This window comes from Exophiala aquamarina (assembly GCF_000709125.1).
Source record: "Exophiala aquamarina CBS 119918 chromosome Unknown aczIA-supercont1.28, whole genome shotgun sequence".
In the NCBI taxonomy this organism is placed as follows: Eukaryota; Fungi; Ascomycota; class Eurotiomycetes; order Chaetothyriales; family Herpotrichiellaceae; genus Exophiala; species Exophiala aquamarina.
Window position 1 is genome coordinate 81,920 of NW_013550560.1, and position 25,378 is coordinate 107,297.

General features: G+C 49.8%; 8 protein-coding genes across 8 annotated transcripts; 5 read left to right on the top strand and 3 right to left on the bottom strand.

Annotated features, from left to right (window-relative positions):
• Positions 1-1,354: 1,354 nt before the first annotated feature.
• A1O9_12837 (uncharacterized protein) lies at positions 1,355-2,308 on the top strand (the record flags this gene model as incomplete). The annotated part of the gene is made up of 2 exons (XM_013398250.1): positions 1,355-1,541; positions 1,593-2,308. 2 exons carry the CDS (start codon positions 1,355-1,357, stop codon positions 2,306-2,308), a joined length of 903 nt encoding a protein of 300 aa, XP_013253704.1.
• Positions 2,309-3,014: 706 nt separating this feature from the next.
• On the top strand, positions 3,015-3,803 carry A1O9_12838 (uncharacterized protein; the record flags this gene model as incomplete). The annotated part of the gene is made up of 1 exon (XM_013398251.1): positions 3,015-3,803. The coding sequence occupies one exon, from the start codon at positions 3,015-3,017 to the stop codon at positions 3,801-3,803; it is 789 nt and encodes a 262-aa protein (XP_013253705.1).
• A 402-nt stretch (positions 3,804-4,205) lies between these two features.
• A1O9_12839 (uncharacterized protein) lies at positions 4,206-5,079 on the bottom strand (the record flags this gene model as incomplete). The annotated part of the gene is made up of 3 exons (XM_013398252.1): positions 4,206-4,612; positions 4,670-4,974; positions 5,021-5,079. 3 exons carry the CDS (start codon positions 5,077-5,079, stop codon positions 4,206-4,208), a joined length of 771 nt encoding a protein of 256 aa, XP_013253706.1.
• A 1,650-nt stretch (positions 5,080-6,729) lies between these two features.
• On the bottom strand, positions 6,730-10,011 carry A1O9_12840 (uncharacterized protein; the record flags this gene model as incomplete). Its single annotated transcript, XM_013398253.1, has 4 exons — positions 6,730-7,020; positions 7,097-7,937; positions 7,997-8,617; positions 8,672-10,011. The coding sequence occupies 4 exons, from the start codon at positions 10,009-10,011 to the stop codon at positions 6,730-6,732; spliced, it is 3,093 nt and encodes a 1,030-aa protein (XP_013253707.1).
• Positions 10,012-13,643: 3,632 nt separating this feature from the next.
• On the top strand, positions 13,644-14,855 carry A1O9_12841 (uncharacterized protein; the record flags this gene model as incomplete). The annotated part of the gene is made up of 1 exon (XM_013398254.1): positions 13,644-14,855. One exon carries the CDS (start codon positions 13,644-13,646, stop codon positions 14,853-14,855), a length of 1,212 nt encoding a protein of 403 aa, XP_013253708.1.
• Positions 14,856-15,856: 1,001 nt separating this feature from the next.
• A1O9_12842 (uncharacterized protein) lies at positions 15,857-17,170 on the top strand (the record flags this gene model as incomplete). Its single annotated transcript, XM_013398255.1, has 1 exon — positions 15,857-17,170. The coding sequence occupies one exon, from the start codon at positions 15,857-15,859 to the stop codon at positions 17,168-17,170; it is 1,314 nt and encodes a 437-aa protein (XP_013253709.1).
• Positions 17,171-19,690: 2,520 nt separating this feature from the next.
• On the top strand, positions 19,691-22,219 carry A1O9_12843 (uncharacterized protein; the record flags this gene model as incomplete). The annotated part of the gene is made up of 6 exons (XM_013398256.1): positions 19,691-19,815; positions 19,865-19,892; positions 19,950-20,068; positions 20,120-20,658; positions 20,727-21,556; positions 21,623-22,219. 6 exons carry the CDS (start codon positions 19,691-19,693, stop codon positions 22,217-22,219), a joined length of 2,238 nt encoding a protein of 745 aa, XP_013253710.1.
• Positions 22,220-22,617: 398 nt separating this feature from the next.
• On the bottom strand, positions 22,618-23,864 carry A1O9_12844 (uncharacterized protein; the record flags this gene model as incomplete). Its single annotated transcript, XM_013398257.1, has 4 exons — positions 22,618-22,751; positions 22,869-23,309; positions 23,380-23,500; positions 23,580-23,864. 4 exons carry the CDS (start codon positions 23,862-23,864, stop codon positions 22,618-22,620), a joined length of 981 nt encoding a protein of 326 aa, XP_013253711.1.
• Positions 23,865-25,378: the final 1,514 nt, after the last annotated feature.

A 25,378-nucleotide genomic window follows, 5' to 3' on the forward strand; every position in this document is an offset into this window, starting at 1 on the left:
CATGATTTCTCAATGGTCGAGTCAGGGTTCAAGGCAGAGTGATCGCTCCGGGTGGTAGTGTAATTGATGCGATCGAACCATTGCGGTTCAGCTTGCGGCTGGGTTGTCAAAATGGATTTGGACGACGGGGGAGAAAGAAACGATTTCAAGGAGTGGGAGCCTTCAACTCGGTACATGTACAAAATTTTAGGGGACAATCTAGAATTCCGAGATGGGGCATAATTACGAAAGGGGCAGGACGATTACCAGTTTCGTGCTAAATGAGCGGAGGAGGATCCGTAAAAAAGGGCCCAAAGGCAGGGTGGGACGACCATAATCGGTACCCATACAAACAAGAAGACTACTTTAGCGAGCGAGCGATAAGGCTGATTCCTTGTCACGATACGGGGTATTCAGTATTCGGAATCTGTCAAGCGGGCGATCCTCCCGATCTCACTAGTTGGCGATGCACACAAAGGCTCCCAGGTCCAATGCCTCTCATGTTCATACAGTAAGAATGGGCCCCTATGCGATTCTCTCTTGCTTGACCTCGGGAAGACAAAGATGGTGTTCCTTGGACCGCCATCAGGGGTTTGATGGTGGTAGATGTCGTTCCCATTTGAGACAATGACAGCTACTTGACGGGCAAGGGCCTGATCCATAGTGGGCCATTTCAATGGCACCCATCAATAACCAAGACGTGTTCGAGGCTGTCTTTAGCCATTGACAGCTGAAATCTTGTTTTGGCAGGCTGTTATCAGCGATTAACCAATATCTAGTGGCGTCGATACTTCACGAGGTCTATGCTACGCATGGTGTCAAGTATTTCTAGGGCCAAGCGAGACTTCTCGGCAAGCCACGCGGCACCACAAGGCTACTCCTGAGTCTTGACCAGAGCAGACATTGATCCAGGAATTTCAGTCAGGAAAAAGATCACAGTACTCTATTCTTCTCACACGATCAGCCATAACCTATTGCCCATGTATGACTTGAAGTTGCAAAAGTTACAAGGAAATTTCAGTGCCTACCCACAATGGCTACATAGATTACAGTTCGCCGACCACCCGAAACTCTGAACCCTGCCGAAACCCCCAGTGCTAGAAAGACCAAAGTTTGCTTCCAGAATCCTCCAGCCTTATCGAAATCCCTGGAAACTACCGAGATCATTGAATCTTACGACTAAAGAACGAAAACAAGCTGTGCGCTTCGTATTATGGTGTCAAAAACGGGCATCGTACGGCTATGGATTGCAGCCGTGATATTTTTTTGTGGGGTGTACTGGTCTTTGCGTATCTTGAAGATTGAAATATGGCAACCCTCCGAGAGACTAAATGCTGTTAACACTGACGACAAGAATTGGAGGAAAAGGCCGGATATGAGTGACGACATCCAGCAGCACGTGGCTGCTGCTGAAGCAGCTGATTTCTCTGCACCAAAGACTTACCCATCAAGGTTTCCAAGGGTTGTTTGGCAAACCGCTAGCGAGCACGGCAAACAACAATATGCCGACAAGGCTGATACGTGGAAGGGCGTCCAAGGATTTCAATATAATTTCTTGAGTGGTATGTTGTAAGCGGTGACTTCAGGATTCGAGTTGGACTGATTTCTTTCAGACGATGATGCGGACGATTTTGTGCATTCCAATTTTTCTTCGCAGCGATCAATCATAAAGTTCTGGGACGAACTAAGTCTCCCCGTTATTAAAGCGGATTTCCTCAGATATCTGACGATGCTTGCTGTCGGCGGAGTTTACAGCGACATAGACACTTCTTGTCTGCTGCATCCCGATCGTTGGATTCCTGTCGACCTTGGCGCCAAAACCGTCAATGCTATCATCGGTATAGAATACGACGACACCACCTACAAAATGTTCGTCCGTCCAGTCAGTTTCTGTCAATGGACTCTGATGGCGAAACCGGGTCACCCAATATATGAGACAGCCGTCCAGAGAGTGATGAGCAACCTCGAGTTCCTCGCTCGTCGTAAACGAGTTGCTTTAAGTGCGCTCACGTTGGACAAAATGGAAGTGCTCGAGGCGACCGGACCAGGAATGATTAGTGATGTCGTCATTCAAGTTCTCCAAAACCAGGGTCAAAATGTGACCTGGGAGACTTTTCACGATCAGAGAGAGCCGAGGTTGTTTGGAGATGTTTTGATTTTACCCATTAATGGGTTCGCTGGAAGTCAAAAACACAGCCATGCAGGGGACCCTTTATACGGTGAAAAATATGTCCAACACCACTTTGGAAGGAGCTGGTATGCCCCTGAGAGAGCCGGTACAGACGCTGATCAAGCAGCCTCTAATTCCTCCCATGTCCCGTCCCGCTGATGGTTAGAGGCCATTTCTAGTGGAACACTTGATACCAAAAGATTTGAATACGATGCCATGACTAGCCCAAGACCGAAATGAAATGTCTCAGGAGAAGAATTCACATGTAGCATTGAATCCAGATTAATCAGCCAAGACCCACCGACTGCTCTATCTACTTCCAAACAAAGATTTTTGAATAGGATCAACAAGAAGCTTGGTATGGGGTTCTAGGGTTGGATGAGGTGCGGAACTTAGCTATCTATGGGTCAGATAGTTAGTCAGCTTGGCGACCTACCAAAAGATTTACCCAGGTGCTCGGTAAGGACATCTTCCCTCGTACATACGTGCGAATAGGGTGCACTAGATAGGCACACCTAGGCACCGACGGTTCGTTAGCTACTAGGCAAGCATTGGCGCCCATAGGAGCTTTGCCGAGGTCTGCCGCTTTTATTACTTAGCATCAAGTATATCAGTAATCGTGTCAGGCGAAGGGTGTCCAACATTACTTCTTAAAAAGCGTCTGCATGGCTACCTCAACATCATAAGGAAAGCTGTTTTCTATCACAAACCAAGCCCAGGAAACGCGCCCTATACCGCAGATTGATCGATAAGTCTGGAAATCAGGGCAAGCCCAAACTAAGATCAACTGCAGTCAATCAACTACAAACCTCCATCTGGAGTGAATGAGCTAACGGTGAAATCCCATTTTCTTGGTGCAATCACTATGTCGTCAAACATGCAGAAAAAACCGGTCATTGCCGTCGTCGGAGCTGGACCTGGGATCGGTGAAGCTGTAGCACGCCGTTTCACGGCTGAAGGATTTGCAGTCGCTCTGCTCGCTCGGACGGAAGACAAACTTCGAGACATGGCGAAGGGAATAAATACCGATTTTGGCCATGGCACAGCCCGCTACTACATCACTGACTTGCGAGTGGAAAAGACCGTTATCGAGAGCTTCAGTCGAGTTCGTCAGGAGTTGGGACCAGTCCAGGTTCTCGTTTATAACGCGGGCGCACGGCGTGTCAACGGAAGATCCATTCTTGACACCACCAGTGAAGAGTTTGAGAACTTTACCAAGATAAATCTGTTTGGGGCATTCTGGTCCACAAAATGTGCCCTGCCAGATATGCTAGCAGCGGAGAAGGGGACCATCATATTCACGGGTGCGACTGGCTCGCTTCGGGGGAATCCAGGGCTCAGCAGCTTCTCGCCTGGGAAATTTGGCCTGCGGTCATTGGCACAGATCATAACCCGTGAATACCAGTCAAAAGGGATTCATGCAGCTCACATCATTGTGGATGGACCCGTCGACGGCAAGCTGATCGGGGGTTGGTCGAAGAGGAAGTGGGAACGAGAAGGGGCCAAAGAAAAGCTAGCCGATCTTGATGCTTTCCTTTTACAGCCAGCAGATTTGTCCCACACTTACTGGTTCCTACACTCACAGCCTCGTAGTGCATGGACGCACGAGCTAGATGCGCGGTCACAAAAGGAAAGCATGTTCTCGAAGTTGTGATTGACGGATCTTCCGTAGAAAGCTTTGGCATCCTGGCAGAGATGACAAGTGCATCCTTCTTCCAAAAGATCTCCAACGAAGGCATGCAGTTCAAATTGAAGAACCTCAAACTCGTTAATAAAGATTAGTCGTCGCACCCAGGGTCCGAAAAGAAATACCATGGACGCAACGTGAATGCTGTGAAAAGATCAAATTTGGATGCTATTACAGGAGATGTGTGGCGACACACCAGATTGACCTCATAGAAGAAGCTAAAATGAAAGATGGATGATGGGTTGGTTGGACATTCCATGGATCGGACACTGTTACTAAGGCTTTGCTTCAATGCTTGACTTATGTTCTACACGTCGCAGATTCCCCAATCTACTGGCCTATAGAAGAACCCCACCGTCTTGTGGCGGGTCAGTATTTTGATGTCTCAGCGGTGGAACTGAAAAGCTTACCAATTTCGATTAATGTACCTGTCGCATAGTCTGCCCGTACGGCGTATAAATACGCCTCAGCGATATGGTCTGGAGTTGCTACAAACCCCACTGGCAACTTGGAGCTGCTGTTGTCAAAAAGCTCCTGCTGCTCTTCTGGGGTTTTCCCTTGCTTGTCCCAAAGCTCTGTTTTGACCAGCCCAGGAACCACTGTGTTCACTCGGACTTTCTTCTCTGAGAGATCCGCAGCCAGCCCTTTGGTAAGAGTCAAGACACCGCCGTTCAAAGCACCACCTACAGCGGCTCCTTTCCCGGGTTTAATAGCAGCCGTCCCAGATGTGAGGGTCAAAGAACCACCTGGACGAATAATATCGTATTTCAGCACAGCTTTTGGGCTTGGTTAGCCTTCCATGTCAGTCTGAAACATTCGAGGGGATCTCTAACCCTTTCCGACCGTAACTGCTCCCCAAAACTTGACACCGAATAAATATTTCGCGTCTTCGAGCTCTAAGTCTTCGAGCTTCCCTCGAATGATGTTGTCGACAGCAGAAAACACTACATGATCAACAGGAGCCAGGGATTGCAGAGCCGCAACCACGGCTTTCTCATCCCGTACGTTGACCGCTATGCCTTTCGCCTGAGGGCTATCAAGACGCCCTACAGCTTTATCGATTTTCTCTTGGGAGGACGAAATGATTATAACGTTGGCGCCCACGTCGAGAAACGCAGCGGCGGCTCCAAATCCGATTCTACACGGATCTCAGTCTCTCTAACAGGATTTCGTGGACAACATACCCTGTTGATGCCCCAAACACCACAATGGTCTTGCCCTGGAGTTTATCAGCGTAACCCATCTTTTCCTGGAGATTTCAATTGTATTAGGTGGCAGGATACATCAGACGTTGAGTCGTTTGGCTATCCTTCGCATGTAAGATCAGATTTCCTTTCGGAGTAGGCTTACTCCGGGTGAGCCTCGGGAATTCAGATGGTACCATTGCGACCAAAGTAGCGTCATTATCTTGGTAATCGGCGTCCTCTTGTTGACGGTTAAGGGATGCGCCACCTTGGCAGTGAAAGATGAGTAAAAATTGCTCGTAGATCACGTGCGACTCATCCCGAGCGTGCCGCCTTTATACCCACTCACCCTGCCTCACCTTCGCATCCGAGTAAGTAGTCGTCTAAGAGCGCGACTAGCGTAGGGACGCGGCAGCCGACATTGTCCCGGTTGTGCTTAACATCAATTCTAGGCCCGAGGGCGCTAGGGACCAATCAAGAGACAGATGTAAGTCCAGTATAGACTGTATTCTAGGACCACACCACCATATTACGGTGTCTCAGAAGTAGTAACACAGCCTGACAGTCCAAAATCTCGCTTGCGTAAGTGAAAGCCGTCACTGTCCATAGCCTACGACGAAGTGCAGAGAAGAAATAGAATTGACGGTCGTAAGCGCTACCGCTCAGGCCCTAAAGGAGGTCAACGTATACCTCCGGCAGGTCGAGAACCGACGGGAGGGACGGATAAAACGGGAGGAGGGGAGACTCGTCGGTGGCCATGGTCGATTGGTACGAAGGTCTTCGTTGGTTGGACGGACTCTGGAGAAGCTTTCACAGCGAGGTTGTTGTCCTGTATCAGGTTACGTCGTTGCTCGAGTGTCGATGTGTTGAGCAGTTAAGCATGCAATCAGTGTCGGTGAAAGGGAGGCCTAAACCGGCTCCAGCTGTGCCCCTCTGAAAAGGGCTCGGCGCCATCAGTCTGCTTTCGCGCGGTCTATAAAGCGCCTCTGCTCTTTTCTTCTTTTCTTGATCGCCAAATTCTCTCCTCTCAACCTTGGATTGCTCGGTCACACATCCTCGCCTTGGTACGATCCGAGATTCTACGATCCTCCCTATTCGACGACCTACTACGACCCAGCATTGCGGTGACGAATCAGTGGGTACTCTGATGGGCCCAGTACGCCCACTATTCCGTGGGGACAAGATCTCCTGCCGTCTCCGTCCAACCCTGGCAGAATACGAGGCTGCAAGGGGAACTTTGGTCGAGTCTTTGGCCTCGTAGTGCCTAAATCTTACGTCCTAGTGCCGCTGACGATTGGCTTGCTACCAGTCCTCTGCAGATGAAGCCGTGACCTTCCACTTCTCCGTCGTGCCAAACTCCAACCGACCCTCGCGGAACCGCCAGGGGTCGATGAAGAAGCTGATACCGATCTGATCGGACAGGAGGTTGTAAACGCGCACAATGCAATATACCTGGCGGCGACCAGTATCGTGTTCTCTGACGCCAAGACAGCGCATCTATCCGCATGAACACGGACATGAAGTTAGCGTCAACTCTGTCGGGCGTTGGAAGGGACTTCCGATAAGGATCTGTCTAGGTGCAACTCACCAAGGCGTGTTGATTCGGACTCATATAGAAGTCCGTCTCGCATGGTCCCAGCGACGTCTTGACTTCGAAAAGCCACTCGAATGACTGCTTGGACACGTTAGCCATCAGTGATCCTCACGATTTACATCACAAAATCTCGAAAAGGGCCTGACCGAGCACTTACCGGATTCTCGCCGTCCGGTGTAAGCCAATCAGGAGCCCAGTCAGGAAAAACATCTCCAGGGGGGTTTGTACGGAACAGAGTGCGGAGCGAGTTGTTCTGGTCCAGATACATGATGTCCGCTGTCTCTCGTTGACTCCATTTCGTGACGTGCGCATATTGTTCATGCGCCTGGACTAGGTACCGGATCTTACTCTGCCAGTTTTCAAGTCCAAATGTACCTGGCAGGAGAGCTCTGAGGGTCTCATAGACCTGCAAATGTAGCGTTGGATGCGTTAGAATCCGACCCACGATAAGAACTCCCCTGGATCGAGGTTATAGAACTTACAAATAACTCCCCGGCAGCGCCCACTCTGAATTTGCTTAGCCAAAACTCACTTCCAAACAGGTTCTTATAGTCGGCAGGGTCAATGTCGTCGCCCTCGAGACTCAACGATGCGAAAGCCTGCGTGATGTTTTCAGGCGTGGTATATGTACCATTACCGTTCACGTGCATGAAAGAAGCGGCCTGCCTACGGACGTGCTCGAGTACTTTCCAGTACATAGGTGCGTCTGTGGCATGGTCGGGCACGTCTGGAAGGGCTCTGAACGGTGGTGGAGGACGGTCTTGGTAGCTATTGGTCGCAATCGAGCCCATGGCCCGTATGGGACTTTCAGGTTCCCCTATCTCCACCGGGTATGTCTGGCCGTCCTCAGGCTGTCCATGGGCGATATGTGCCAGTTGTCGCTGCAAGGTACCCTCTGGCCGTTCGGCTGGTGGCGGAGGGTCGGGACGGCAAGTCTCGGGAAGCCACGACACTCGCGAAATCTCTTCTTGGAGGAGGATGGCATCTGTGCCGCACTCGAGCTCGTTGAGGATCCGATAGAGCTGCTTCTCGCCCCTAGAGTCGTAGATGTTCAAAATCTCTGCGAGTCTCCCCGGCAGCTGACCACGCATGCACAGCGTTCTCTGTACTTTGTCCTTAGGGAGAATGATGGATAGTCCCTCGTCGTTCTGCTCGATGAGAAGTGAAAGTCTGTCATTCACAATCTTGACAGAGACACTGTCTTGTACGACCACGAGCTTGGTCGACATATCTGCCGATGTCTGAATTGTGGCGGACACAAGATCATTGTACATCTGTATGTTTTGGTTTGAATATAGAGAGCTTCGGTGCGAGATGGCGCAACTGATACAGTATTAGGCATATCCTCTGACGCAAGGTTCCTTCTCAAAAGCAAGACTTACCATGATATAGGATATGCACACTGCTGAAACTGTTCTGTGAGTAAATTGTTGCGTTTGGGACCGTCAGCAGAGGTCTCAGGGCCTACGTGCCGGGTGAGGTAATGGTCGTCAAGGCGAAGAACTCTGAATAACTCGTGCAAGGATATTAGCTGCTCATAGGGGAAATCGAGCATGAATATTTTGCTACTGAATTTCTCCCCACAGTACTGATTGTCCAAAATAAAGAACGTTTCGGATGCAGTCCGAAATACAATGTCACCTGTCTGGGGTGCTTTGCAGGGCAGAAATTGGCATTGCAATAGGGACTCGACGGATTCTTCGACTTCGGACAATCGATTTTCGGCGCCGAGCGACTGAGATGTTGACAACATGAGCTTCTTGACTTCATTGGCATCTTTGGGTGGCCGAGCTGCGGCGGTGGCCAATTGTTTCATCATGAAGCCACTCGTGATGGTACTGACACTAAGAACGTCCACGAAGAATTCCTGTAAGTCCGGGTACATGGCGGCGATGGGCACGTGGTTTCCGATATCTATCGTTTCGTGCCAGATGCACGAGTTCGGCTTTAGCCAGGAACCGCTGCTCCTGTTGTAGATGAGATCTTTTTGTTTGAAGATCGACCTGAGTCGGGTGTTAGTCTCGAAGCTCGTTCGGCATTGCTCAAAACTTGCTCACCGAATCCATTTCCTATCTTCAGCATCTTGAACCACATCTTTGAGCAAGGTATAGAGGGCTGAAGCACGATCGAGAAAAACCTCGCCCGATTCGGCCTGAGAATGCGCCTGCATGTACTCGAGCTCGTCGACTAAGCAAGATAAGGTGAGGTTCCCAATCTCCAGTAGCGTTCGGAACAATTCGGAGATATTAGACGCTGTGTACGTCGGAGTGAGAGCGAATTTGCATTTCAGCTCGATCGCGCTTTCCCAGACGCATTCACCAAGAGCGCGCCATTTGCTGCTGATTGGATCCCATACCCAAGTTTTCTCTTTAAAGTCATTCTGAGACACTATCAGCAAGATCTGAGGACGGAGAACAAGAGCAACGGGCAGATTTCCACGTACTTTGAGGGTTGCTCGGTCCGCCAGGGTTGTTCTACCTCCCATATTTCTATATAAATTGCTTAACCGCTCGACACCACCGAGTGGTGCTTGACCCGTCGCGCACAAGAGAGTCAATGCCTCTTTGTAGAAGGACAGTTCCACGACTGATCGGACGTCCAAGTCACTGAAGAATGACCATTGTGAGATCACGTAGTCCGCGGTGGACTCTGGGAGTTGGAGAATCGGGAGCTTCGAGTCAATACCGTAATACCGGGCGGTGCTGATAATGGAATTGTTTGGAAACCAGGTCTGGTGGAGGCGTTCATACTGGCCATTTTGACAGAATACCATACTCTCCATCAAGGCGGTCTTGATTTTGCCGCGGAATCTGCACACGTCGCCATACTCCTGCGACCAATAGTGCTGGAGAAGTGGGACAAATATTTGCGGATTCTCTGTCCGAATGGTTTCAATCATCCAATGCCGCTCGTCTCCGTCGTTCAGTGGCGGAAACCACCTGGCGCCAGCTACTTGGCAGAGCCACCGTTCCCACGTGAGATTGTTTCGAGATCTCGTAGCAACTGAGGATGTCTGATAGCTTTCATCTAGGAAATGACGGTTGTGTTTTGGGTTATCTAGTAAGCGCAGAAGGCGTTCTGCATGGTATGGCTGCTGTGAACGCATAAACAATTCACTGGTTGCTACGTACCCTCCACCGTTGCATTGGGCGACAAGAGACGAAGGGCTGCCATTACGTGGAAACTTGTACGCATCCGAAAACCAGAACAGTAGCTGGAAACAGCCGAGCAAGGCTGAGCTCATTTTCGTTCCGCCTGTGGATTGATAGGCCAAAATAGCGTTGCACAGAGTACTAGGCGAACAGGTGCCCACTCCGAGCGACTGGTAGACCTTGTGTCGGGGAGAATCTCGCGCAGCATCCGGATGGAGGACAACCAGATCTAAGCCGATTGGCATCTCAATTTGGACTCGGTTAGATCTGGCACCTTCATCCACAATAATTGGGTAGTAGATCGTTTGGCTTGGTTTGTACCACTCTCGCTCGTTCCCAACCCGAACCGGAATGATGTTCTTTTTCTTGATCTCGGTTTTTTAAAGTGAGCCGCTCGCGTCCATTGCTCGTAGGATAAAGTCCAAGAATGAATCGTGTCATTTGTCCTGTAGTGGCACAGTTCGAAGTTCCGAACCTTCGGGATTGGAAAGAGCATCATCCAAGAGGTCCAACCCCTCCCGATATGTGGCGACTGCGATGCCCAGGAGTTTCAACGTAGATAATTGAGAGTGTATGTACTCGAGTGAAAGAAAACGCCAGCATCTTTTGCTCGTCGCTGGGAGCAATGGTGCTTTATCATGCTTGAAGTTAGACGGGACGATCCGAACCTCGTCCGCCGTGTACAAACCTCCACATATCGAATGGAAGACTTTCAATGGCGCCAGGTATTTCGTAATGAGCCCTTGCAACGGCTGCCAAAAGAGACTAGTTGGTTGTACTGGAATGTAAGCCGGCCAGGCGCAGCCAGTTTGGTGAACTTTAGTACCTTCTCGCTTGCGCTGCGAGATAATAGCACCCTCGGTATTACGAATTACTCGATCCTCAAATCCGCGGCGGTTTTGGGTCTCTTTACCATGATGAATACACCTAAACAGGCCTCCCAGGAACCCTTGCACTCGGCTCGTCTTTACAAACGATGTCGAACCCAGTGATAAGCGCCCACATGTGCAAGTGAGCCTCAGCGCCTTTCTACTGTCGAAGACCTCACCCACCTAGGCTCCTGGCGCCAGGCGACTGGCAAGGCATTTACGTGGCGCTCAAGGAGGCCTTATGCTCAACGCACTCCCTTGGTGCGGTCTTGAGGCAAAAGATCGCCCATTGTATTGACGACAAAGAGGAGGATAAAGAGGAGGAGTTGCTATACCAGAAAAGCTGATTCAAAGTGCCAAAGTGGATAATCGAGTCAACAACGAGGCCACAGAGTCAAGCGATGTAAAAGGATGCAAAAGGGTGCACTTCTCCAGCTAAGTTTGGTGTGAAAACCATCGCTTGGCATCCGCTCGCAAATCCATTCCCTCAGCAGCCTACACGGTCGCCGTGGCTTGGAGATTGCCTTGATCTATGGGTTGCCACTTGAGGCAGAATGCGTTCAATAGGTATTTGTCACGTTCTGGGAAGACGAGGGTAAGAGATATGGAAAAGCACCCGGTTATTCCAATTCTGAGACGCCTGGTGCGATCGGCGAGCACAATGTTTAATCAATGTTGACGGTAGTTGTTTCTCAGTCTGTCGGGATTCAACGGGTCGCTCTGCGTGGGAGCACCGTGTGGTTCAAGGCCTTCGGTAACCCTGTCAGCCATTCCGAATTGGGAATCCATCAGAGTCTGTATTTGTTCTCTGCTGGCCGCAGAGCGCCTTCCCACTGGGATTGAAATTGTGTCGTAACCAGATGAGATTACAAGCATTTCAAAGTAGTATTCAAAAGAAGTTATCGAAGGTTCTTCTCAGACAATGGTCCCGCCGCCACCAAGAGAACCTTGCCACCACTTCGCAGCGAGCTCTTTTTGGTAGCTTCATCAGTTAGTATCAAGTCCGGAATAAAGAGAGTCGAGGCTGGCAGGCAAGGGGCGTGTGACGGAGAGCTTTGTCGACAGTGGCATGGTTTCTATGACAAAGGCTTGATTGACAAGCAATGAGACAACGAGGCAGAGAAAGCTGACATGAAGTGTGCTTTAAGTCGAGGCGTAAACTTAGGATAAGGCTTGCTAAAACTCGGGAGTCCGGTCATGTTTCTGCTCGGGTACCAGTGATGAACGTTGGGGCGTATCGACGTCGGCGTCCTCGTCAACCGGCTATGGCGTCTGATACGGCCATAGACGTGTGCCGGTCTCTGTAAGCCGATAGGCAACTTGTCCGATCCGTGAAACGTGATGAAACATGAAACATGGCAATGGAAAACGGGGCAGGCACGGATGTGCTCCTGCCATCGGAGTTTATGTTTATTGGGGCCCCGGGGAGGGGGGGGGCGATCTTGACGTCATGGGGCTGCCGGGAGGCTTCCGTGCTGCCAACGTGTCAAGTTTCGAGAGCATCTGAGTCGTTCGTTTTGCTGTAGTACTCCGGGTCTGTACTACAGAAGCGCAATTGCAAACAAGTGCTCCGATACCGTCCAAGCCAAGGAATCCATTACCAAATGCAGATGGTTCAAGGTAGGTATTGTGCACAGGCGACTTCCGAGACGTCGATATCAGAATGCCTTCCGAGGCCAAACAGTGTTACCAGCCCGATAAGGCCACCTGATCTTGAGCCCGCGGCTGACTTCATGGCAGGATGAGTGCTAGCAAGCCAAGCATGCTGATTAGGCGAGGGTCCTCGAATTGATCAGCGACTTCAGAAACAACCCAGACCGATGGACGAGTTCCCTCCAAACGTTGTTCCCACAAAGGCTTGCAGCGTGCAATACCTGGTATTGCCATACTCCCTAGTCTCTTCATGTCTTCATCTGGTACCAACAGAAGGTACATACCCCCGAGTCGCCGACGAGATAAGCCTCAGCTGTCCTGCACCATTTGCAGAAGCCGCAAGTAATTCCTCAATCCACTAGACACCAAACACATCTCCATACTGAAAAGCTCTCCAGACTCAAATGTGACCGAAATCATCCATGCCAAAATTGCCGCAAACGAGACATAGCTCCCTCGTGTACTTACGTGCCATTCGAACGACAAAGTGTTCAATATAACAACCATGCTCAGGGTTCGTTCCCCGCGCCCGGAGGTGAAGCGGTCCGCTTAACTCAAACTCCCACCAATTTGATACCTCAGGTCAATTTGGCAGCAAGAAGTGCCTCTACAGTGGGTAGATCGAGCGCTGCGTCATTGGATGGCCAATCCAGCCTATCTGAATTCGACGAACCACCCGGACGAGTAGACATGAGAAACACGAAGACGATTCATGTTGAGAGAGCACACTGGGCAACGCCACTAAGTCAGGTATGTACGGCAATACCAACGTATCATACCTGGCAATCTTTTTTCTGGGTGCATTACCCTTCCCAAGCCTTATGGATGATGTTGTCGTTCTTAAGCCTGTTGTGAGTGACATTGACTCTAGGTCATTGGTTACAGTGATTCCCTGCAACCACCCAGAGATACCTTACTGCTAGATGGACAAGCGGCGGTCAACCTCAGTCCGAATAGTCCAGATCTGCTCTTTGGAAACCAGGAGCCAGTTTCTTTCGATAATATGCTATCTTCCTTTCCCACAAGGAATGTAGTCGACCGTCTTCTGTCGTGGTTTTTCGCCTCTGTCGATCTCGCTCCTGGTGAGTTCTTAGCAATGTCTTATGATGGAAGCCCTAATGACATGAGCAAGCTGTGCTGCATTCTGGCACTTTTGCCAAAGAGGTGACAAGCTTGATTCTCGCTATATGTTTCGCAGGATACTGATTTTTGAGCAGTATGAGAAGTTTTGGGAAAGTCCTAGGACAATCCCAGTGGCCTGGCTTAGTCTGCTTTTCAGTTTGATGTCTCTAGGGGCCCATCTGAGCACTCTTAAGGGAGATGGACCTCTTGGGCTGCCCGAGACCTCGCAGGAGATGTCATCCCATTTTCACAAGAAAGCAGCACAATGCCTTATTCTCAGTGAATATACCAAACCCCAAAAAAATACCGTTGAGGCACTCATTTTGTACTTTGCCTCAGAGACTATTCGACATCCTGGACTGCCTTTCAGCCTGCACATCGTGTTTGGTATCATTGTTCGCATAGCCATGCGCATGGGATATCATCGCGACGGCTCATTGTACCCGAGCATCTCCGTCTTTCAAGCAGAGATGCGTCGTCGAGTCTGGACCTGGATTCGTATGGCCGATATACTGATGTCTTCACAACTTGGAATGCCAAGACTCATTGCAGAAGGTGTCGATGATACAGCGATTCCTCTGAATTTGCTTGATGACGACTTTGATGAAGATATTGTGAAGTTACCGAGCCCTAGGTCTGACCTTGAGTCCACAGCAATATCCTATCTTGTGCAGAAAAGCAAGCTGATAGAAGTTCTTGGGAGGATAATAACCACCGTCAATCACCGAACACCTATCACAAATAGCAAGATGATGGAACTCGATGAACACCTTGGTGAGGTACATCGCTCTCTACCACCATGGCTCCTAGTCAAAGCACGTACCAGTTTCATTACTGATGCTCCTCACGTCCTTCTCCGACGCATTGCTATTGATATGGCTTACCGGAGGGCTCAATGTATCTTGCATCGGCGATCATTCTATTTGCATTCGCAGGATACGTACTGCCAATATTCAAGAAATGTATGCGTCAAAGCTGCAATGCAGATCTTGGATCACCAATCATCACTTTACAAAAACGCCCAGCCAGGAGGCTGTTTCCATCAAGAGCGTTGGAAGATGACCTGGCATTATACCAACGACTTTCTACTTGGCGCCGTCATTCTATACCTTGAACTTAGATCTATGGTTCAAGGCCGACAAGATGAGCAGAACGTGCCCTATCCCAGGAGAGACTTGATGAAAGCCATCCACGGATCCTTCGAGATCTGGGCCCAAGCGTCAGCGACTTCCAATGAAGCCGCAAATGCTTCACATATCTTAAGTCTAATGCTTGAGAACCTAGGTGTTACATCAAATGCTACAATTGGCACGATATCACACCCTCCAGGGAATCCAGGTCCAAGCAATCATAATTTTATGCGTGAGTTTGGTGCCGGCTGGAGCCCCCCCCCCCCCCCCCCCGCGGAACGAATTTTGTGCACCAAACACCATGTACAGAATTGACTACGTTTCCTATTATACACGGGAACAAGCTAATAGATCTCTTGGAGCAGCTTCACTGGACCTTTCAAGCCTATCGATAGCTCGGCGTCCGGTCGGTTATGACATCGTAGGGGATCCCTTTTCATCCACGTTCGACATGATTGAGAACAGCATGAATGCACCGATTCATCTCACTTGGGTAGGTGACCTATCTACTGCGATCAACATATCGTATCGTAACAATGCTGACATACTTCGCTTTGAACGTTTAGGGCCTTTGAAACAGCATGGGTTTGACTTAGCTTGAGCTGCAGTGAGCCTAGCAAGATTTAGCCATCGAGGATACAGTAAGTAGTGTGAAGAGGATACCATCGATCACTACCTCCGACTGTCCTGCCCAGCACTATGTTCGTACCAATGATACCTACCGATAGACCCCAAGGAACGCAAGTCTAATAACGGTGAATGATGTTGTGTTGCGAAAGTCCGATTGACTGCAGCCTAGTCGAGCCAAGTGGAGGTACGCAGGGCCATCAGGCTGAGTCCCCCGGCACTCAGGAGACATGATTGCCCGCCGCTAGAGACGAATAATTATCAGCAAGAATCCTTATCTCTTATGCCATTAATCCACAAGTGTAAGTCCAACCCGGAACACATTATCATTCTCGGAGACGACGAGTGACGGAGCATAACCATTGTGATATTCAAGATACCACCTAGGACGGTCAAGGCGGTGCAACCAATCGGAGGGTCAGATTTGAGCGGATGGTAGATGCCCCCAGATCTGTCCTCGTTTGGATACCCAGGTCATTTCTCGGTCGACCAGGTAACTCAGGACAGTCTGCTTCGTTTCACTATGTCGCCGCCATTACTGCTATCTCCGGGTCTTTCAGGTTGCCATCGGCAGTCCATCTGACTCGACCTATTTAGATTCACATGAAGTTCCTGTCCGTGTTTGCCACAACAGCCTAGCTACCAATCACCAAAGAAGCATTTCTCCGCCTTGGATGACAACTAATACCATGAGCGGCATTAATCCTTTTGCAGAGCAAGAGGTTGTTTCCTCGACTTCTCTGATAATCGCAGACTTATTGATTCCTGGTCGAGGAGAGCCAATCAAAGATGCAGCTCTCGTTTTCAATGGCGGCCGTATCCTCTACGTTGGAGGCAAAGACCAGATGCCAGAAATCTACACATTGTTGCCTGCCACTAGGTTACCAGTCGTTATGCCGGGCCTCTGGGACTGTCATGTCCATATGCTTGGCCACGTCCATTTTTCAGGGACAGCAATCTGGAATTTGAATCCTGTCATTGCTGGTGCCAGACTCATTCGTGACGCAGCTGAACTGCTCGGTGCCGGTTTCACCTCAATCAGAGACTGCGGGGGTCACGGTCTGTTGATCGACAAAGTCATTCAAGAAGGCCACATGCCAGGGCCCAAAATCTACTCTTGCAACGCCTTGATCAGTCAAACAGGTGGCCATGCAGACAACCACGAGCTGCCACTGAATGTATGGCGTGATGCATGTGAGAAACGGGTTCCTTGTCATCTCTGCGATGGCCCCGACGAGTGTCTGAAGGCTGTTCGTCTCCAGCTTCGACAAGGCGCAAACTTCATCAAAGTTTGTGCCAGCGGTGGCGTCGGTAGTCCCGGAGATAATCCTGAGCACCGACAGTTTTCAGACCTAGAGTTAGAGGCCATGGTCGCTGAGGCTTCTCGTGCTGAGAGAATCGTTGCCGCGCACTGCCATGGCAAATCTGGAATCATCGCAGCGTTGAAGGCGGGAGCCCACACCATCGAACACGGGACGTACATGGATGAAGAATGCATCAAGCTGATGTTGGAGAAAGGAGCAATTCTTGTTGCGACAAGGGCCATCAACGAAGCCGTAAAAAAGCAAACACAGCTCTTGAATCCCGAGAGCTTGAAGAAATTTGAGAAGATCGAACCTCAAAGGCGGGCAGCATACGCAGCTGCAGTCAAAGGTGGTGTCAAAATCGCATTGGGCTCCGACTTTGGTGTGAGCATACCAGGGCATCATGCCGGACATGGTGCAAATGCCTTGGAATTGAAATGCGCAGTCGACGCAGGGATGACTCCGTTGCAAGCCATCGAAGCTGGTACTGCCAACGGGCCGTTAACTTTAGGACCACAGGCTCCGTTATCTGGAGAATTGAAGGAGGGATATGATGCCGATTTCATTGCTGTTGCGGGCAATCCTTTGGATGATATTGAGATCCTGACAATGCCGGACAATATCACGCATGTGTGGCGAGGCGGGAAATTGTATAAATCTCCTGGACTACCCGTAGTAACCAGCAAGCTTCAGAAATGAGAGAAATGACTATGGCCTCATCTGCTAGTTCTGTTTCGAAAGCTTTCTCTAACTTCATAAGGCGCAGGATAGCAGTGGTTCGTACTCAACTTCAGTATTTCAATATAAGTGAATCACTCCTAGTCGTCAGCCCCTGCCCTTTTTCTCTTGTCACTGGTATCATGAGCCAAAAGTCCGGGTGCCGGGGTTGAAAAATCTCAGTCTCTCACCGATTATATCCTTGACTAGGACCAATGCCGACTTTAGGACCTTTCAGTGTGATAAGGACAATTTGCGTGATCTGGTTGATGACGCAGCAAATGAGCATGATATTATTCCTATTCACACACACTCTCTCTCTCTTCCCTCGAGCGGCTATATATATATATATTTTATATATGCCCCGAACTGTGCTTTATCCATTACCATTTCTGTTCAGGAAAAGGAGCGAGGCTGCTTTAATCTGGCACGTGCCAGAGCATCGAGGGAGCTGCGGCAGAGTCTGGGAGAGCCACAGGGAGCGCTATCTGATGCCCGCTCTCGGAAACCAGTTCGGGCTTAGGGGTGCCCTTTGGGCCTCAACTATGGATGCCTAGCTGTAACCCCGTACATGTTCCCAAGCCTACTGCGTGGTAACTTTCGATCATTTCGCCACTTGAACCCCCCTGGCGCTCATATCCAAAGGAGTACGGAGTATACTGTAATATGTACCTAATCAATTCTTCTCTTCGAAAGCCAAGCCGTTTCATACACTGTTGAGCCTATACCAAAATACTTGGCGGCGAATCCTGAGTCTCGACTTGGCGATCCCTGAGACGTGCCCGGAGTTTGTAAATGTTCGCCACTCCTCGGGCCCGGACTTTCTCGGTTATTGTTGCCAGGAGTACCGTCAGGCCAGCTTTTCTGGCCCCATTGCTGCCTAGAGTGGGGAGTATTTGATAACCAGCAAGCGGGCCACGCCTAGTCTGCTGAGCCTAGACCTCCGTGGCCTCCGACCGTGCGGGGATTGAAGATTTTGTGCCTAATGGTGAAGGTCGTTTCTGTCACTATATGGATTTGCTGGTGGTTGAGAAATTAAACCAATGGGCTATTTCATGACATCATTGGTCCTCCGCACCTCACTCTGGGGTCCCCGCCGTAATTCCGACCATTTACGACTATTTCCTACAATTCCGACAATTCCAGACGAACAATTAGACCACCTCCATAGACATTCTAAGTCTCGCGCGGGTGAATCTGGTCTGGGCCAGGTGGAGAATTCGGATAGGTCTGCTTACCTGCCACGAAACAAACCTTTACTCCCACTGTGCATCATTTGGTAGATGTTATGGGTAAGGTGATCTTTGTTCATCCCATCGAAAGAATGAGTTACTTGGTACCTCTCGATATGCTGACAATTTCCAGTGATTCTCTACTCAGAGGCAATGGCGTCGCCATGATCGGCGCGGCATCCGGGACATGTATCTTCATAGCTCGCTCGCTGGCCTGCGAAGGGGCGATCGTGTTTGTTGCCGGACCTTCAGAAGCTGCACTACTTGAAATTGCGGGTGATGATCCGAAATTACCATGGATCTCAAACTCGTGGCACCGTCACTGATATGGGTCAAGAGTCAAAGAAACAGATGGGCGGATGGATAGAGGGAGTGACGTTAACATTCGATCACTTTGACAGTGTGGCATGTGACGGCCATTTTACTTGTATCTATCCAGTTGGTGGATATTGCAGATGGACGACGCAGCCCAGTACCATGCTCGATATTAACTAAACTGTGCGAGACACTCCGCATGCGCATAGGTGATCGTGATTCTCGAGTGGTAAAGCATTGTCAACCCTTCAAGAGTGGCAGCCCTCATAGTCGGACTGATTCGGTTCTCTTGCTGTTTTGCCAGTAAACGTAGAGTCATTGCCTTGATAAAATATGCTTGTCGCACAAAACGCAGGATTCAGAGAATTCGGCTCCATCTCATCACGTCGCAGAGACTTTTCATTTCCCACGTTAGTCTCTTTGCGTCGAGAAGCTGAGTGTAGGTGTAAACCCTGACAGCAGAGAAATTACAACATCAATGAAAGTACAGGCGTCGCAGCTCATTACCAACCCTGAATTTGTGCAAGCGAGAGGTGGAGGCGGACCCTGGATACCAGAAGACAGTAAGGGTCTCTGATAGCAATCCTTGTTGGGGAGTATGAAACGATGTTGTTCTGCAGAAGCAGAAAATCCTGGTTGAAAAAGGTTCGCTCTGCTAGATCCCAGCTGCTTATAGGAGAGAAGTATACACCGCAACACGCATCGCTTCTCCTCCTTTCCTCCTCTCCCGGCCTTTTCCCCCTGGTAGGGCATTAATCCAATAGGCCTTAGATTTTGCGGGAGTCGGTTGGTTCGCCAAGGGCCTCGGGTGTCTTCGAGCGGGGTGGCGCTGAATCGTGGCAACAATAAAACGATAAAACCTGCCAACAATCCCCTACGGGAAAAGTCGACTTGGTGTCCTAGACCATCCGTGATTCACCTTCCAGGGCCTTTTGAACTACACCTCAAAAAGACGATGGACCACAGACCATCACATCCCGCTGATGCCAGCTTTGACGAGCCACAAGTCACGGCTGACACCGCAATCACACGAGATCGTCTAGCTGCCTCAAAGCGTGGCCGTTATGTTATGCGTGCCTGGTAAGGAAGATGATGTCGTTGAGAACAGTACACCGCTGACCTCTGCCAGTGAGGGTTGCCATCGACGTAAGGTCAAGGTGGGCTGGCCTTCTGGTTATAGCGCTGTGGGTAGCTTCTGATCAACTTTTGTTCAGTGTTCCATAGAAAGACCTTGTCCACAGTGTCGCTATACGGGTGAAGAATGTACCTATACGACCGGGCGATATAGAAAGAGAAAGAAGACGAAAGATGTCTTGCACGTTTCTTCCCCAAGGTATGTGCGGATACCATTGGTCCAGCACTTCGGAACGTTGAGAGTTGCCAGATCAAGCAGCCAAGGAGCATGCAATGTTCCTGCACAGACCTCCGGCTTCGTGCTGTCTCCCGAACAGACGAAAGACCCTGAGACCTGGAAATCGAAGGTCATTGCCCGCCTGGACGCCATAGAAAGAAGGTTAGATGGTGATCACGACGTCAGGCGAGAACCAGAGACCATCAGCGCGACAACTTCCGAGTCGGGTGTGTCACTTTCCCCGGCACAACATGAGAGATGTCGTTTCCCATTCATGAGGGAATTCTCTGAAGACATTCAGGACATGCATGCGACCTTTCAAAGTGGTACGTCATTGCTGCCTCCGATTTCCACTCTCCAGCGTGCCATCGGTGGAAACGTTGAGCAGGAAAACTCCCCTCAGACGTCAAGATCAGAGTGCATGAGTTTATGTCCGTTTACACGATCAACTCGTCCGAGTACCTGCTATGCTCTTGAACGCCAGATGTGGGGAGATAGCACACCGGAAGGATACAGCGTAGAGAAACTGCGAGAGTATGTCAAAACATACTTTAGCTGTCTGAACCCCCATTGTAAGTCTTTGACCGGTGCAACCAAAACACCTCCGCTTCATTCGAGTTTCCACTGATGGGACTTGCAGATATGTGCATTGATGAAAGATCTTTTCTCAATCACCTAGAGTGTTATCTTGCCCGAGATTATAGCCCTTTCAAGTACACGGATCTCTTTCAGTTTGTGGCGCTCATCAATATCGTGGTTGCGGTGGTCAGGGTACTTGGGGAATGCTCCCCATCCCCAACCTCTAGGCCGTCATTGGCTTCCGGCTGGAAGGAATTCATTCAGGCAGAACACCTCCTCAGCCACACAACATGGCTCGGCAACGGTGACATATTGACTATTCAATGCCTTTATCTGAAAGCTTACTACTGCATTTTTGCGGGGAAGACAACGGCAGCAGCGGATGCCATCAGCAACGCTGTGCGTTTGTGCTTCCAGATAGGTCTGCATGACCAAAATGTCTGGAGTGATGGAGCCCCGTGCGAGATGCAGATGGGACAGCTTCTCTTCTGGAGCTTGTACTGCCTGGACCGTCATGTAGCAATTGTCTGCGGTACGCCATATCTGATTCGGGAATCTCTCTGTCGTGTGGACAAACCCATCTCAGACGCTGATCATGATGTCGTTGCTACCATGCCGTCTTTGGGACACGTTCCCGGCTACTCGCCAGTCTCTTATCTCCACGCCACCATCAAATGGGCTTCCCTCTGCTCAGATATCTGCGACTCTACGTTTGGAATCAATGCTGTGAACCCTCAGAGTCAGGAAGCAGTTGCTTCCTTGGACGCACGGGTGACTGTACTGATTGATAATCTACCCGAGGAGCTACAGTGGCGGCCAGGGATGGTTCAAGGCAAAAGCGAACAGAGGTTGCCTCTATATGTATACCGTCAGGCGTTCATCATCAATTTGGTAAGTACCTGTCGCGGTGGTGTCCCCGTGTTGAAGGAATTAATCAGCTGACATTCAGTTTGACAGCGTGCAAATCACCTTCGGCTACTCCTGCGACGTCAAGAAATGGTCAGCCTGAGTTTCTCTTCCCGGACTGCCGAGACTTGCGTCGAGATTGCAAAGGTTTCCACCGACCTCGTCTCCGAATTTCACGTATCATCTTGGAGCCAAAGAACAGATCGCTTCTCATCTGTCATATTCCTTGCCGCGGCGCTCATTCCGCTGATTTGCATTCTGGTAAGGCACGACAGTCGGGATGAACTCAGAGAAAAAGCCATTGCTCCCTACTGCAAGGCTCTCAAAATTATCCAAGATCATTCCAACAGTCTGGCATTTGCCCAAAACATTCTCCAGAGACTTGGGTGTCTCATCGACGCTGCAAACACAATCATTGTGGCGAGAGAAAACGCGAGTTACTCGAGTCAGCAGGCTTCCCATCCAATTGATCTTCTTCCTGACCTTCAATGGCTTACTTCTGCTGAAGGCTTACAAGGAGACATGGGCTTGTGCGAAAGTGAGAGCTTCATGAGCCAATCGCTCGCTGCTTTGAATACCACATCATGGGAGTATCCCACCGATGCTGACGCCCAAGACTATCTTCCCTTATTGAGGTTCGCCACTTAATTGGACACAGCATTGCCCTGAAAGCTTCAATAAACATAATTTCTTCTAAGATTTATTGCTAGTTTGCTCACATTAGAAATGTATTCTCATATTTAAATATATATATATAGATTTCTGATGGATTAGATTCCACTTTCTCAACCTCGCGCCCTGGGAGAGAGGCGTCCATCACAATAGAGGATGAATGATGTTGCAGCTACGCAGACACTATCCGCATTGTTCCTGGTCACTGTCTCGCCAATTGTCTCTGCGATACTAGGCTCGGTTGTTCTAAAGAACCTTCGTTTGGCATCAAGGTTTGGAACACATTTCATTCACGCTCGGAGTGTAAAGCAAGCGCAGGGACATGCCGGGCTTCGCATTATTTGCGCCGTAAACGGCAAATAAGAGCTCTTAAGTTAGAAGATGGCCACAGCATTAGGTGGACTGCCCACTCCGCCTGTGATGTGGATTGGCATGCTCGATACGAAGAAGGAATATCTTTTGAGTCGCAAACACTGCTTGCTCAGCTCTTCGAGGTCAAACATTTCACCTGTTTTGGGTCAGGACGGGACATAGAAATGGGAGTGAAAGCTGGAAAGGTACATAAGAGGCCACGACTTGCGCGTGCCCCCCCCTCTCCCCCTGGGGAAAAATGAGCCAGACTTACCAATTGGCATGCCCCAGCCACTCAACATCACCTCGTGCAAGGCCAGATCTTCTGAGCCTCCTCCAATGTCACTTCTACCACTCCACGTGGGGAAGGCTTCCCACCCCGGCGCATCTCCAGCACATGCGCTGAACCCTGAGTTCCACAACCATCTGGCAGTGCTTAGAGAAGTCTCAATGCCGGTCCATGCCGCTGGTTTGGACGACCAGGCGATCTTCTGCTCCTCCCCAAGTGCAGCATAGCCCACAGAGAAACCTGATCGCACGAAAAGGATATCGCCATGCTTGATTTCCAGATTTTGCGCGCTTGCACACGCTTGCATCTCATCCGCAGTTATAGCGTGGCCTTCAAGGAGGTCATATTCTCTGTTTTCCGACTGGGCCCATTGAAGGTAGTCGATGAGGATTCCGCGGCCTACGATTCCTCCTCTCTTAACCCAGGCTGCTCCGGCCCCCACCCGTCAGTCTTCGTCCGCTAATATCATATATATGGAAGGGGGAGATGTGCTCACCATCGGTTCCCAAGATGCGGGTTGCCCCTTGTCCCGAAATGTCATCGGCTGTAAACCCGTTGTAGAAGAGACCAGACTTTTGATACGCAACGTGTCGATAACCGTCCCACTGCGAGGATATCTTCAAACTTGGAATTTCAGCATGGATTTCTTTCCGCGCCTGATGCCCACGTGGAACTCGTCCAGTTTTGGCCACATACCTGAGTATTCATGGAAATAACGTCGTCATGGCTGACCTTTTTTTTGCCTCGGATGACAGTGTGCTGGAGCGGCTGGCGACCGTGTGAGGGTTGTAATAAGTGATCGACTGGATAATCTAGAGGCACTCGGATCCCGGTTCGAATTTCTCGGGCAGCTTCTTGCACTATCTCAGGCGTCAGCAGATTGAGGGTCCCTAGTTCGTCTTTTTCGCCGTACAAGCCCCAAGCGGAATGAGGGGGGTCGCCTTCACGCATGGGCAGGTCGTCAAAAAATGGTCTTTCCATTATGTATCACGAGTGTTTGGTTCCAGCGTAGCGGGAAAGGTGGTCTAGCGTTGAAGAATAGATATGAATTGAGAAATTGGTACGGAAACAAAGGAGGTAAGAAGAAGAATCCTGACCCCGTCCAGTGTCCGTTTCTGATATTGCAGAACAGAACCATCGGCAACTTTGTTCGGTATTTGGATTCTTTCCATCTACCGACCGAAAAATCCCTCGAACGATTCAAATTCCTTCCGACGGCGAGACTCTTCACCATACTAGCGTGGGTTTTTGATCCCAGAGCACTCAAATTTGAATCTTTTATCAAGGCATTTCCGTTCGCAGACCTGAGCCTGTAGGCCCTGGTGTGCTGACTCCGCCATTTTGACCTGTGGCTTTTGAGTCTCGCCCTCGATATCTTGAGCAGCCCTGGGTCTGTAATTGTTCCCACAACTTAGCTCTTATAATCCCAAGTCTTTGGTGTTACGATTACTCGGCAGTGTTCAATTCCATGTTCCACACTATTTCCAGTTCAATAACAGAACACTTCTATTCTGGGGTTCCGGGGCCGCACATCGAATCCGAATAGAACCCAGCTCGCACTTGGAATATTGCGAAGGCACTATTGGTTTACGCAGGGACAGGGGAGTTTTACGGGTCACTTCTATAAAGCAGCATACTACCCTTCAAGATTAAGCCTGTTGGGACGATATTATCAGCCCGCATAGAGCCTAAAATCTCTTGATTTTTGTATAAGAAAATTCAAGAGCATTGCAAAGCAGGCCCTAAGAGACCGATAATATTCCATAGAAGTCTAAGGTCTTCAAATGACATTACTACAGCGTGACAAATGGACAACGGCCAAGGAAGCTACCATACTTAGAATTAACATCTGTTGCACAAGTGGTGGTTCGATCAAAGCTGAAATTTCATACTCGCTCAAACAACTTCACCTTCCGCAAGATCTGTTGACCATCGCGTCTACTGCAGGCCACAGGATCTGGATGGGGCGCTTTTGCATCGCGACTTCCTGCAGCACACTTCTGCTTAACATTGGCCCCTTGCTCCATAATTCGGGAATAACGGCCGGCGTAGGGCGGAAATATCAAAAGCCGAGTTTCCGTTCTTTGACCGAGCAGCGGGATCCGTATGGTGTGCTCGCCTGGTTCAAACTAATCAACAAGCTTGCTAACTAGCAAACGGTGTTGCCGTTTGACCTCAGGATAATGTTCAGCCCAGGCTGTTTTGACCTGCTGAATTAGAATTTCAAAGATGGCATGAATCCGAGTCAAATTTTGTTGAGAACTAGCTGATACTATTGTAAACAGAGAAAACGAGAGAGAATGGACTTGAATCGTAATAGTATTTGTTGACCTTTAGGTACATAACGTAGCGAGTGGGCCTTGACCCAACCGTCGTACAGTATTCTCGCCCTTTTTTGCCAAGACTTACCACCTTGAAGTTCAGTAAAGACGTTAGTCTCGTTCGGTCTCAGAAGACTATCGCAAGACCGTTTCGCCTTCCCATTATTCGCTTCC